General features: G+C 51.7%; 1 protein-coding gene and 1 long non-coding RNA gene across 2 annotated transcripts in view; one reads left to right on the forward strand and one right to left on the reverse strand.

Annotated features, from left to right (window-relative positions):
• LOC126198927 (myrosinase 1-like) overlaps positions 1–10,939 on the reverse strand; it is an 88,069-nt gene extending 77,130 nt beyond the window's left edge. Inside the window, exon 1 of the mRNA XM_049935563.1 lies at positions 10,760–10,939. Coding sequence (XP_049791520.1) covers positions 10,760–10,898 — 139 coding nt within the window. The 5' untranslated portion in view covers positions 10,899–10,939. The remainder of the gene's footprint in view (positions 1–10,759) is intronic.
• A 519-nt stretch (positions 10,940–11,458) lies between these two features.
• LOC126199307 (uncharacterized) overlaps positions 11,459–13,401 on the forward strand; it is a 34,624-nt gene continuing 32,681 nt past the window's right edge. The window contains exon 1 of the long non-coding RNA XR_007540149.1: positions 11,459–11,549. This is a non-coding gene — a long non-coding RNA (uncharacterized LOC126199307). The remainder of the gene's footprint in view (positions 11,550–13,401) is intronic.

Genomic DNA, 13,401 nt, shown 5'->3' on the forward strand with positions numbered 1-13,401 from the left:
CAGCAGGTTAAAAGACGGCGATGCCTTCCGGTGGTAATAGCCCTCAGGCACTTCCCCTTTCATTTTATTTCGGTGATTATCGTACAATTTCATTCGCCGTTGGTGCATCTAAGACTGATATTAATCTGATGGACTATTAGGGTTAGGGTAAACCACTGACTGACCTCACAGTACATGCATGACTTGAGCAGCAGTAGTAGAATTAAACTCGGCTATAGAGACAGATTTTGGGACAAGATTGTGGTACGAGGTACCCTCCGCCACGTATGGTGGATTGCGGAGTATGTATGTAGATGTAGATGTGATGGAGGGGACCATTGCATTAAGGGCTGCTTTAGAACTTTCGCCGAGCAGCAAGCGAGTTCGCGGATTCCTCTGTACTCACCGATACTGGCGGTCGGCGCTGCAGGGCAGTGGTTTATGGGCCGCCATTCTGGCGGACGGCCTTGTTCCGCTAGCGGCCAAGCAAGAGGGTGGGAACGGCGAGGCTGAATGCGAAATGACGCTTGTCGAGAAACTGGCGGCGCCGGGCATCCTGGCGCCAGCCTGACTGCTTCATTAGCGAGTGGACGTGATGTGGCAGCCTGGTCTCCTTATCACGTGTGCGGGTACAGGCGTAGCGGCGTCAGACTGGCGCCCGGCTGATGTGTTTATTACAAGAACAGCGTACCTTGTGAGACGGGACGACGAATTTCTCTGGATGTCGCGTTTCTTAGTTGCCGCCGCGCCTCGCCAAAAGCGGCGCCCACTAAATCGTTTTATGGACGAGACGGAGCTTGTTTTCACTAGGAAGCTTCCCTCATCTTCTGAAATGCGCTGGGGGTTTCACTGCAGGACCTCCAGGCATTGTGTGCTGTTTTTTCATAGAATAGAATGTGTACTCCACTGTAGTGATTGGTTGAGGAAGGTCGGGTCTCCTTGCTAGAAGACGTGATTGGCACAGTAACCACTGCTGGACCACGATTGGTTTATTCAACAACCTCGGGGGGAACGGCTGTTATTCGGAGGGTTTTGCGCAGCGGGAGAAGAGAGGACTTGCTTCTCGACCGTCGCGGCACACGCACCGCGACGCACTTGCGCTGTGGCTGCCGAAGTGTGCGGACGCTCTGTGCTGACGCTGCCGATGCTAACCTCTCGCTCGTGATTTTGTAGCGATCGGTTGCGCGGGTTCACGCATTTGGCTACACGCCTTGCCTGTTCTCGATAACCAGCGTTTTCCCTCTTTCTTTCAGAGTCGACATCAGCCTGCAAGGGCCTTTAGGGACTCGTGCGGCAAAATCCACGTGGCGTGACCCCACCCTCTGAGAAAGGAGGCAAAGTTGTCGTGTTGGGGGTTACGGCATGGAGGAGGAGCCGGAACGAGACGATGGCGCCGGCGAGACGCAGGGTGCGGCAGATAGCGGTCTAAGGGAAGCTTCCCGGACGACGGCAGTGTCTGGCCCCCCACGACGAGTGAGAGTGTTGCTCGCGGCCGCCGCACGGACGCGGAAATTTCCGCGAACGGACGGCGCCGGTCCCGCACACTCTCTGTGCCGCGACGACGCATCGAGCCGCCGATCCCCCTGACAGAGGAGGAATTTGCCGCCGCCATCGCCGTGCTGACTCCCGAGGGGAGTTGCATGTGCATGCAACGTCTGGCCGTGGGCACCGATGCGGACAGGGTGCAGCTACTGACGAGACTCCGGTCCCTGGTACCTGTGGGTCGCGACAGGCAATTGCCTGTCTCAGCCGCCACGACAGCTGCCGCGCCAGCAGTCGCACCAGCCGTGGTGGCTACAGAAGCCGCCACGCCCTCACCGACGTCCAGGCTGGCAACACCCGACGAGCCTACCGGGGCAAACTCGCGGAAGCGCCCAGCCGCGGCCGTAGAGGACACTCCCTCCCCCCCAGGCAAGTTCCGGTCGCGCCAGGCGGAAGAAGAGGAGGGTACGTCGCAGGACGACGACCGAATCGCCGATGAAGCCTGACGAAGAAGGCTTCATCGCGCTCTCCCGGCGCCACACAGCGAGAGCCAGGTCGTTCGGACCGGTGACGCCGGAACAGGTCGAGGCTGCAAACCGGTTTGCAGATCTGCCGGAAGCAGCCGAGACCGACGGCGACTGGACCACACCGACTACGGCGACGAAACCGCCCCGCCGCCCGCAGCTGACTACCATCCAGTAGAGTGAGGGCTATAGCGAGCTCAGAGAGAAGCTCTACTCCGTCGCAAAACCTCGGAAGATGATCGCGGGGACCGACACTTACAAGGTCAGAGCAGAGTGCATAGATGACCATGCGAAACTCGTGGAACTCTGTGAGACCGAGAAGTGGACTGCTTCACGCAGAGCACAGAGCAGCTGAAGCAGCTGAAGGTCGTTTTTCGCCACCTGCCGCTGAAGATGGAACCGGCGTTCCTACAGCGGCAGCTGGAGCAACTCTGCATCCAGAACCACCACGTCACCCTGATTAGGTCGCCCAGGACCCACAGGGCCATGCCCTTGATCCTTGTGCTTTTTTGTCGACAATGTCGGAACCCGGAAAATTTTTCAGATTGAAAACATTGCCGACTTCCATGTGAAAGTCGAGCCACTCCGCGCTAAAGGCAGACGAGGCCAGTGCTTCCACTGCCAGCGCACGGACCACGTGGCAAAGTTTTCCAGGATGCCTGTGCGCTGCTGCAAGTACGCCGAGGAGCACCCGTCCCGGGACTGCCCCGAGAAGAAAGAAGACCGACCGACGTGCTGCAACTGTAACGGGGACCACGTTGCCTGTCACCGGGGATCCGCCGCATTCGAGCCGCTGCCGCCCCGTAAACCCGAGCCGCAGCTTCACGGACGTCGCTAAGGGGAAGCCGGCCGCCCCTCCGAGAGGCCAAGGCCGCTCGCAGGGAAGGCCGCACCGCCACCGCAGCCGCCGCAGCTGCCCTCGCCCGCAGCACCGCCTGCAGTCTGGGAGGCCGGCTTGCCGGCGACCGCGGCTGTAGGGAGGGTTGCCGCCCGCGCAGGGCGTTCCCAGCACGCCACTCCGCTGCGGACTACGGGAAACGTCGCGAAGGAGTCAAACCTTCCCGAAACGGCGAAGGAAGACACCAACGAGCTGGCCGCGCTTCTGCGGTCGCTCAACTATCTGATGGCTCAGCTACCGGTCCTCGTTGGAGCAGTGACGGCGGCCCTACAGGCCACCGCCGGGAGAAGCCAGCCTTAAAATGGATAACGACCATATTTATGGGTTAACCATTTACACGTCCAACGCTCGGGGTCACTATCCCCAGCAGGGCGACTTTCGCCAATTCCTACGGGACGAGGCGGTCGACATCTGCCTTGTGCAGGAGACCTCCCTCAAACACGGGGTCGACGTGCGAGCAGCAAATTTTTGCTGCTGCCGAGATGACAGAGCCACCCACGCGGGAGGCACTGCCATCTACGTGAAGAAGTCACTGCGCCACCACCGGGCTCAACTGCCGGCGCTCGACGCGCTGGAGGCCAGAGGAGTGGCCGTCAACACCACCGCCGGAAAGGTTCTCTCTCTCGGCCTGGCAGGCCGCTAGACGAAGCCGACTTCGACGTCCTGCTGTCGCTGGAGCGGTGAGCTTTAATTGTCGGGGATTTCAATGCGAAACGCACCGAATGGAACTCGCGAACTGTTAGCCGCAGCGGGCGCCGCCTCTCCCGTGTTGTTCACCGCAACGGCGCGATCATCGTGGGGCCGTTTGACCCCACGATCTTAGCTGCACGGGGACAACAGGACGTGCTCGATATTGCTGTTCTGAATGGCATCGGGCACTTCGCGACCGCCGAGACGCGTAAAGACCTCTCCTCCGACCACGAACCGGTCATTTTTGGCCTCGACGTGGCCGGAGCTTCTCTTCCAGAGAGACGTCCGAGCTATCGCAGGCTCTACGCCGAGCGCTTTCAGACGAAAGCCCTCGAACTGCTCGAGGACGAGCCAAACCCCACTGAAGTAGGGGCAGACGCCGCCCTAGCATTCTTCACCCGAAGAATACTCCGAGCAGCGGAGGAAGCCACGCCGAGACATCGCCGAGGACCACGAGACTTCTCGCGACAGCTACCGCGCCTCATCCTGGACGCGATCACCGAGAAGAACCGACTGTTTCGTGAATGGCAGCTCACTCGCCAACCAGACACGAAGCGCCGCTTAGACCGCATGAGACGGCAAATTAAAGCAGTAGTCGAGCAACATCGGAACCAGGAATGGGATACCTGGTGTCTACCCTCAATCCTGAGGATGGCAGTGGATGGAGGGTGGTAAAGTCCTTCCTACACCGGCGACAGCGAATACCGCCTTTACAGGTCGGGAACGATTTCAACAGCGACCCCGACGCTAAAGCCGGCGTCCTGGCTGACGCATTTGCAGCGAACTTCACACCGGTGGCCGACGCCATCGACGACGACCACATACGGCGTGTCCGCGAGCCACTACCAACCTTCCGCGCCGCAAGGGAGGAAGGCGACGTTATCGAGCCGATAACGGAGGAGGAAGTTGCTGTGCAGCTTCACTCGCAGAACCCCAAGAAGGCTGGAGGCAGCGATGGCGTCAAAAACCTCCTGCTGAAGAACCTTCCGCCGGGCTTACATCGGCAACTTGTCGATGTTCTTAACGAGATTCTCCGATCAGGTGTCTAGCCCTCTGCGTGGAAACACGCGGAGGTCGTGGCCATTGTGAAATCCGGCAAGGACCCACGCCAGGCATCGAGCTAGCGACCCATCAGCCTGCTCCCGTCCCTCTCGAAAGTTTTAGAGAGGCTGTACGCGAGAAGACTGATGCGACACGTCACCCAGGAGGGCATCATACCGGACGAGCAGTTCGGGTTCCGAGAAGAACATGCCACTTCCCACCAGATCTTGCGGGTGGTAGAACCGGCGATGAGGGCACTGGAAACAAGGGAATTCTTTGGGGCAGTGTTCGTCGACGTCTCCCGAGCGTTTGACACGGTGTGGCGCGACGGTCTCGAGTTCAAACTTTTTGAACAAGGGATACCGACGACCCACATGACGCTGCTGCGGTCGTACCTGTCTGAACGAACCTTCCACGTGAGGGCTGACGACGGTACGTCCACAGACCGGCAGATACGTGCAGGGGTGCCGCAGGGGTCGGTTCTCGGCCCCTCGCTGTACTCCCTGTACACTGCGACGTGCCGAAAGTGGCAGGAATCGAACTGGCGCTGTATGCTGATGATACAGCTCTGTTCAATAGCAGCATGAACGCCCAAGTGCTGAGAAACCGCCTCCAACGCGGGTGCGACGCCTTGGACTCATGGGCAACAAAGTGGCGTCCGAAATTCAGCGCCACAAAGAGCCAGGCAGTCGCCTTCACGCGAAGACTTCTGCCGCCAGGGCTTACGCCAGTCGAAATCCTGGGAGAACCTATCCCATGGAGTGGGACGGCGAAATACCTAGCGGTTACCCTAGACCGCAGGCTCACCTGGAAGCAACACATCCGTGATGTGAAAGGGAGAGCAATAGGACGCCTTCGCGCCCTGTATCCGTTGCTAAACCCGCAGTCGTCATTGCCACCGCAACACGGCATCACGCTTTAGTACCGAGCGAGGTGGCGCATTGGTTAAACACTGGACTCGCTTTCGGGAGGACGACGGTTCAATCCCGCGTCCGGCCATCCTGATTTAGGTTTTCCGTGATTTCCCTAAATCGCTCCAGGTAAATGCCGGGATGGTTCCTTTCAAAGGGCACGGCCGACTTCCTTCCCCATCCTTCCCTAATCCGATGAGACCGATGACCTCGCTGTCTGGTCTCCTTCCCCACAGCAACCAACCAACCAACATGGCATCACGCTTTACCTAACATTGGTTCGCCCACTGTTAGAGTATGCGGCCGTGGTCTGAGGGAAAGCCGCAGATGCTCACGTTGTGCGGATACAGAACCGCGGCCTGAAGACTGCTATGCATCTTCCGAGGCGCTTCTCGACGCGCCAAATCCACGAGGACACCGGGATCCTGCCTCTCCGAGACAGTTTTCGCGCCATCGCCATGAAGTTCTACGAGAAGACGGGACGCTCCAGCAACCTACTCATCCGTGGACTGGGCCAACAGCCTCATCACAGGCAAACCACGCGTTGGCCTGACCTGCTGAAGGATTAAGTTTTAGTAATCCCTCACCAGAGTGTGTCTTTCTTTATTTCAGGTTATACCAGCTAGGACCAATCAACAAGAGCGGTAATATATGTTTCTCTCTTTTACAGGAACCGCAGGAATGACAATTTTTGTCTAAACTGCACCACCTCGAGCCAAGGATAGGCTCGTCTTTTCAGCGTCAGCGTCAGCGACCGTCGCGGAGAACAGTCGCTAGGACTCCTCCGTTTCCCACTTGAAAGATCGTAAAAATACCGCAGTTAAGCGTTATCTCTGAGTTGATACAGCAACGGAGAAATTAACAAATCCGATTGCGACAAGAATCTGTAATCATTGAATTATCTTCGGAAGCAAATGAGATACGATCTTCACAGGTGTAGCTCGCGACCTGACGAAGAAGAGGTACGTCGTCTTAGATTGTACATTAAGAAGGTCGTACTACTGAAAGAGTCTTACAGAACTGTAGTGCCGGCCTTAGTGGCCGAGCGGTTCTAGGCGCTTCAGTCCGGAACCGCGTGAGCGCCACGGTCGCAGGTTTGAATCCTGCCTCGAACATGGATGTGTGTGATGTCCTTAGGTTAGTTAGGTTTAAGTAGTTCTAAGTTCTAGGGGACTGATGACCTCTGCTGTTAAGTGCCATAGTGCTCAAAGCCATTTAGAATTGTAGTGTTATCAGAAAACTTTTAGAAGCTTATGTTTTTTTTTCCCTGAAATTTATTTCCCTTTCCGAAGTTTTCTTCTGTATAACTGCTTTCCCATTGTACGGATCGAATACGAAGCGGCGGGGACGTTGGGTACACTAGAACCACGTGTCACTAGTTTCTGCCTCCGTTACATACCCTTCGGTTCAGAATTGCATTCCGACGTTTGTACAAGTTGTGCAACACCAGAAATAAGTAACATCTCATATGAAAAAGTTAAGTTTTAACGAATTTTTAGTTCTACTAAATTCTTTAAACCCTTACCAAAAGTACTAAGAGAATATAGTTTATGAGCTGGGACATCATTCAGGGAGATATACACTGACGGAGGAAAAATCGCAATACCACAGAAACAGTTAATGAAGAGTAACGAAATTTGTGGAACAAATTTGTCTAGGTAACATACTGAAGTGATGAACGCTGCAAGATCACAGGTTAAGCGCGAGATAAGCCATTGAACATGTGATATGCTGGTACATTAATAACGAGTGTTACCGCCAGAATCTTGAATGAAAGCATGCAAACGTCCTTGCGTTGCGCTCTGCAGGTGCTGGATGTGAGTTTCTGGGCTGGAGTTGGCTCTGAGCACTATGGGACTTAACTTCTAAGCTCATCAGTCCCCTAGAACTTGGAACTACTTAAACCTAACTAACCTAAGGACATCACACACATCCATGCCCGAGGCAGGATTCGAACTTGCGACCGTAGCGGTCTCGCGGTTCCAGACTAAGCGCTAGAACCGCTCGGTCACCCCGGCCGGCGGCCGGAGTTGGTCGGTCAGTAGAGGGACGGTTAACGCTGGTTGTGGATGACGCTGGAGCTGTTATGTGATGATATCCCACATGTGCTCGATTGCAAACAGATGTGGTGATCGAACAGACCATGGTAACATGTCGACACCCTGTAGAGCGTGTTGGGCTGCAACAGCGGTATGTGGGCGAGCGTTATCCTATTGGAAAACACGCCGTGGAATGCTGTTGATGAATGTCAGCGGTCCGAAACAAACGACTGCAGTGAGAGTGCGTGGGATAACCTCAAGAGTGTTCCTGCTGCCGTACGAAATCCCATCCCACTCCGTAACTCCAGGTGTAGGTCCAATGTGTCTATCACACAAAAAGATTGGTGGCTGATGTCACCTGGTCTCCTCCTAACCAACACACGGCCATCGCTGGCATCGAGTCAGAACAGGCGTTCATCGAAAAATACGACAGATCTGCACCCTGCCCTCCACTGAGCTCTCGCTTGAATCTACTGAAGCCACAAATGGCAGTGGTTTGCGGTCAGTAGAATGCACGTTACAGGGTATCTGGCTCCGACCTGAACTTCAAGTAACCAATTTGTAACAGTTATTTGTGTGACTGTGTGGCCAACTGCGGCTGAAATTACTGCTGAAGATGCAGTACGATGCGCCAGAGCCACACGCCGAATACGATGGTTTTCCCTCGCGGTAGTCCCACGTGGCCGTCCGGATCCCGCGCTCTTCTCGCGACCGTGAACACCGCTGTCAGCAGTGATGTACGGCGTCCACACTGCTGCCGAGTCTTTCTGTAATATCGCAGAAGAAACGTCCAGCTACTCGTAGCTCTGCTGCACGACCTCGTTCAAACTCAGTGAGCTATTGGTAATAGAGTCTTTATCGCCTTGAAGGCATACGTGACTAATGTCAGCTCACCACATCGAATCTCTGATGTAACTAACGCTCACGGCCATTACAGCATGTATTTAAAGCAAACCTGATTTACATCCACGAAGTGGCGCTGCCAGTTTCACTCTTACAGAAGGGTCCAAAATAAATGTATCCACTGTTTAAAAGTCTATAACTTGTAAACTAATTGACGGAGTTGTCTCATTTTCGGTGAAAGTGTAGCTTAAAGTCGAACTTAAAGAAATCACTGTAGGTGTTCGAAATGGTCACCATTAACATCCACACACAAACGATGCCACTGAACTGCAGCACGAACTACTGACTGCAACGTGTTCAGTTGGATATTTACACATGAATGTACGAGGATTCTTGAAGTTCATCCAATGTGCGTGGCTTTTGCCGATAAACGACGTCCTTTAGTGCTCCCCACATGTAAAAGTCCAGAGGAGTTAGGTCTGGGGAACGTGGGGGATACTCCACAGCACCTCTACGGCCTACCCATCTTCCTGGTAGATTTTCGTCGAGATACGCCCTAACACGATTTTGGTAGTGGGCTGGGGCACCATCTTGCTGAAAGTAAACTCTTCCGTCTCCGTACAAGTCTCGGATGGCAGGTAAAATGGATGTCTGAAGCTTCTGAAGGTACACCTCACCGGAAACTGTGACGTCAAAGAAGAATGGCCCAATCAAACCCCGGTAAGACAACCCACACCACCCATTTACTCCTGGCAAATTCACGGCTTTGTCTACATGGACGTTCGGATTTTCGGCGGGCCAGTAGATGCAACTGTGGCGATTTACTGTACCATTGAGTTTGAACTGTGCCTCATCAGACCACACAATCATCTCTGCAAATTCTTCATCGTTGCGCACCATGATAGCAAACCACTCGCAGCACTCCATTCTACGATCTGGGTCGTCCTTGTTCATTGTGTGTAGCAATCGTGGGATGTAGCACTTCCACTATGCTGTCTTCAAAATTCGCCGAACACTTGAGCGACTGACTCCAGTTTCACGGGCACACTGTCTCACAGACTTCTGTGGTGAGCGAGTGAATTGTTGTAACACACGACGGGAGTTAGCTGGACTTGTTACTGTTACAGGTCGTCCAGATCGTTGTTTGTGTACATCTTTAACACAGCCTTCGGCTTCAAATTTGTCTCGAATGCGACGAATCGTTAAACGTGTCGGTGGCTCCGTTTGATACTCATTTCGCCATTGCCGCTGAACCTCATTAATGTTTTCTTACTTAAAATACCGCTTCAAAACTTACTTCCTTTCATCGAATGTAAGCCTTGCGCCAGCCATGTTTACTCGAGTAACTAGGTGCAACTAAGAACAAAACACTGACTATTAAGCGACTGTCATCTGACAAAACAAAACAACGCAATACAACGCTTGTGTGGCGATTGCCGAAACTACGAACTATTACACTACCAAAGATGAGACAACTCCGTCAATTAGTTTGCCAGTTATGGACTTTTAAACAGTGGATACATTTTTTGGACCCCTCTGTATACGTCTGGTGCGAAATTTGAATAGACATCACCTTTCCGATGCAGGAAAACGCCTACCAATTTTCGTTTATGGCACTCATTATTGGTGCTGCGGTTTCTTTTTTTTTTCGGTCAGAGTATTATGGATCCATCGCGAATGAAACTTGTTGTTCTAAAGCCTGCTCTCGCACGTACATATGGTGTATCATCGTGGTGCTCAAACAAATCGTGACACTCATTACAAACGTAAGGGAAATGGTAGCGAGTCATATAGTATATCGTCCTGGTTCGGCGCTCCTGGTTCGGCACTTAGCATGTTACTATTTCTAAAACATATTGGAACTGTTATAGATGTGTTACGGGGATGCGGTTATAATTCGTTCAGTTAATCACACTGATGCCAACGAAAGCTGTACTTTCAGTAATTTTGACCATCTTGATAATTTTAGCTAATTTGAAGTGCACGACGGTTCAAATGTGTGTGTGTGAATTCCTAAGGGACCAAACTGCTGAGATCATCGGTCCCTAGACTTACACACTACTTAAACTAACTTATACTAAAAACTACACACACACACACCCATGCCCGAGGGAGGACTCGAACCTACGGTGGCAGAGGCCGCGCAATCAGTGACATGACGCCTCTAACCGCGCGGCCACTCCGCGCGGCTGCCCAACGGTAAACCTTTAGTTTTCTTCTTGGCAAAATTGTGCTACGCAAATAATTTTGAGATATAGTTCGAATCATATCCCTGTGTTTTTGTTTTAGACAAGTTTGGAAACAGATCGCGAGAGCTCTCGCACAGACAGTAGAGGGCGAATCACAACTCACCGTCTTCATTCCAGGCGCCTTCCACCTGGTAAGCACTCGAACCCGTCCCCAGCATGAAGCCATCGGGGAAGCGGTTGACGGCGGTCTGCGCATACCCAAGAGCCAGTGCAGCGGCGGCGAAGACAACTGCCGCCCACATCGCGTGTCTGTCTCTCTGCCTGCCCGCGATAGCCGCTTGCAGCTCTCTCAGCTGATACACGTATATATATATAGGCCTATACGTACACGTTTTGAATAGCTTGATTACCCCATCATCATCTTTGTTCACAGGCAACGAGATAATATTCTGTTCGTCAAATGGTCATGTGTCGATAAATGTACAAAATAGAGTGGAGAACGATTTCTTTTATGATATCGAAAACAGGAGGTGTACACTTAAGCTGTGCGTCAGCGAATTGGTTAGTGAGGTCACCACTAGGATTATTATTGACAAAAAGAAAAAAAGCTCTTCATTATATCGTTCCAACTAACAGCTACAACTCGCTGTTGTTACTACCCAGAGTTATTTTTAAGTGCTGTAGACAACGGCTCGTTGATGTCCCACGGATAGCGTCTGTATTGCCAGTGATACAGAGAAGCGCGTTTGGAATAAAATTGAATTTGGCAGTCTCCCTCAGTGACCTTATCTCGTGATATCGGTTATCTGGTAATTAACTCTGCCTCTTTTCAGCGACTGCAGAACTTACCAGTATCGGTGTGTGCTGCTTCACAGAGTTTCTGACATATTGTAGAAGCTGTCCGAATCTTGTCGGCTCAACTTCTGATGCAGCTACAGCTACATCAAACAAAGGTACTCCTAACAAAGTTTCTATGTGGTTGTTGATCGTCCTAATTTTTTGTACAGCGTTGGGCTGAATGAAATCAGAAGTAGTCTCCCACTGAGTCTTGAGTTCCGTGAATGATCTGGCGATCCACTATTGGCTTACAGCAGGGCCGGCCGCGTGCAGTATGTGTGGGCATCAGGCGGGGCTGTCACTCGCCTTTGTTCGGTCCTTCTCGGAAGTACCCGTAACAGCTCGACATTTCACTGAGTACTGCGATGGCCACTTTTCAGTCGACACAGCTCTTCGAATTCGGCAGGACTGTGCTGTCAGCGATGTTTAACCTTCGCTATTCATTCGTGGTACCACGGAGGTTCACAAGCCCAGTGACTGTTTGCACAAAAAGAGGCAGTCTAGAGATCTATCGTCACAGTCCTTTAAAATGGCCGGCCGCGGTGGTCTAGCGGTTCTAGGCGCGCAGTCCGGAACCGCGCGACTGCTACGGTCGCAGGTTCGAATCCTGCCTCGGGCATGGATGTGTGTGATGTCCTTTGGTTAGTTGGGTTTAAGCAGTTCTAAGTTCTAGGGGACTGATGACCACAGATGTTAAGTCCCATAGTGCTCAGAACCATTTGAACCATTTGAACCTTTAAAATGAATGGGAGTGACAGGATGGGACATCTCAATTCGCATGACGACAGGAACTGCACATTTGCTATGAAGCGACATTACAGTACTATGGAGAAGGATTTTAAAGATTTAGTTGACAATAAAAGAACAAAAAATTGTAACGATCGACAGACGGAATTCATTGTTCTGTACGTAAAAAGAAACGCTTTGTGCTAAATTTGCGGGCCTGGAGCACGTGAAGAAATTGGTCGAACGAATAGTAAAATTTCTGAAATCGCACACATTATTCCATTGTTAATGACAACCATTTACGGTGGAAAAGAACGAAAAGCGTGGAGACGTCGTGAGTCGCTGCAAAGTGCGTTGGTTAAGTCAAGGGGCATGACTGGAACGATTTTTCGATGTAAAACTCGATATTGTTGAATTTATGAAGGAAACGAAGGAACGAAAATTGGAACATCCGGAATGGATTGCAGACTTCGCATTTTAAGAGGACTTGACTGTACATCGCCCACAGTACGTAAGATAACTTCGTTCTGATCTGATGGGAGCGCATTTAAAAAGAAAATCGTGTAGTAGAATGGACACATTTTGACAAATACAAATTCACTGCCATTGAGGAATACACGAGATTTGGAGAATTCATAGTGGTTTTGAAAGAATTACAAGTATAGTTTTATAAACATTTTGAGGACAACCTCAGTCTCACATCTGTTTCCTTGCTATTTTTGAGACCGTTTGCCATTTCAGCTGAAAGCGCCCCTGTGCATGTGCCCATGTAGCTAATTGACCTGCAAGGTAATTCCAGTTTTAATGACAATTACTTTTAACGTTAAAACTGTGCAGCACGTCTACGTTGCCTTCCTCAGGTAGCGTTTCCAAGTCTACATGCCGAGGCCGCAAAAGTGCTATAACATTTCGTTCGACATATTTGTGTGGCAGACTTTTTTCAATTATAAAACTAAATAACTCACAATTATGTGGCAACTTGAGGGCGAAACTCCATAAAATTGTCTGCATTTGCCCGTATGACGACAGTTTATACCAGATAAAAATTATATGATGTTTTTAGTGCGACAAAAATAATTATATATTACTGAAAATTTGTTTTGTTTCTGTCCTCTGTTGTTGAGAAATGCTAAGGCAGCCAACGTTTCAAATTCCATTGCGGGATGTTTCGAGGATGTGCATGGGGACTATGAACACGTGACTCAGTGTGTCGGTTACTCTGAAACTAGGAAAGAAACATAG

This window comes from Schistocerca nitens, chromosome 8, assembly GCF_023898315.1.
Source record: "Schistocerca nitens isolate TAMUIC-IGC-003100 chromosome 8, iqSchNite1.1, whole genome shotgun sequence".
Taxonomy (NCBI): Eukaryota; Metazoa; Arthropoda; class Insecta; order Orthoptera; family Acrididae; genus Schistocerca; species Schistocerca nitens.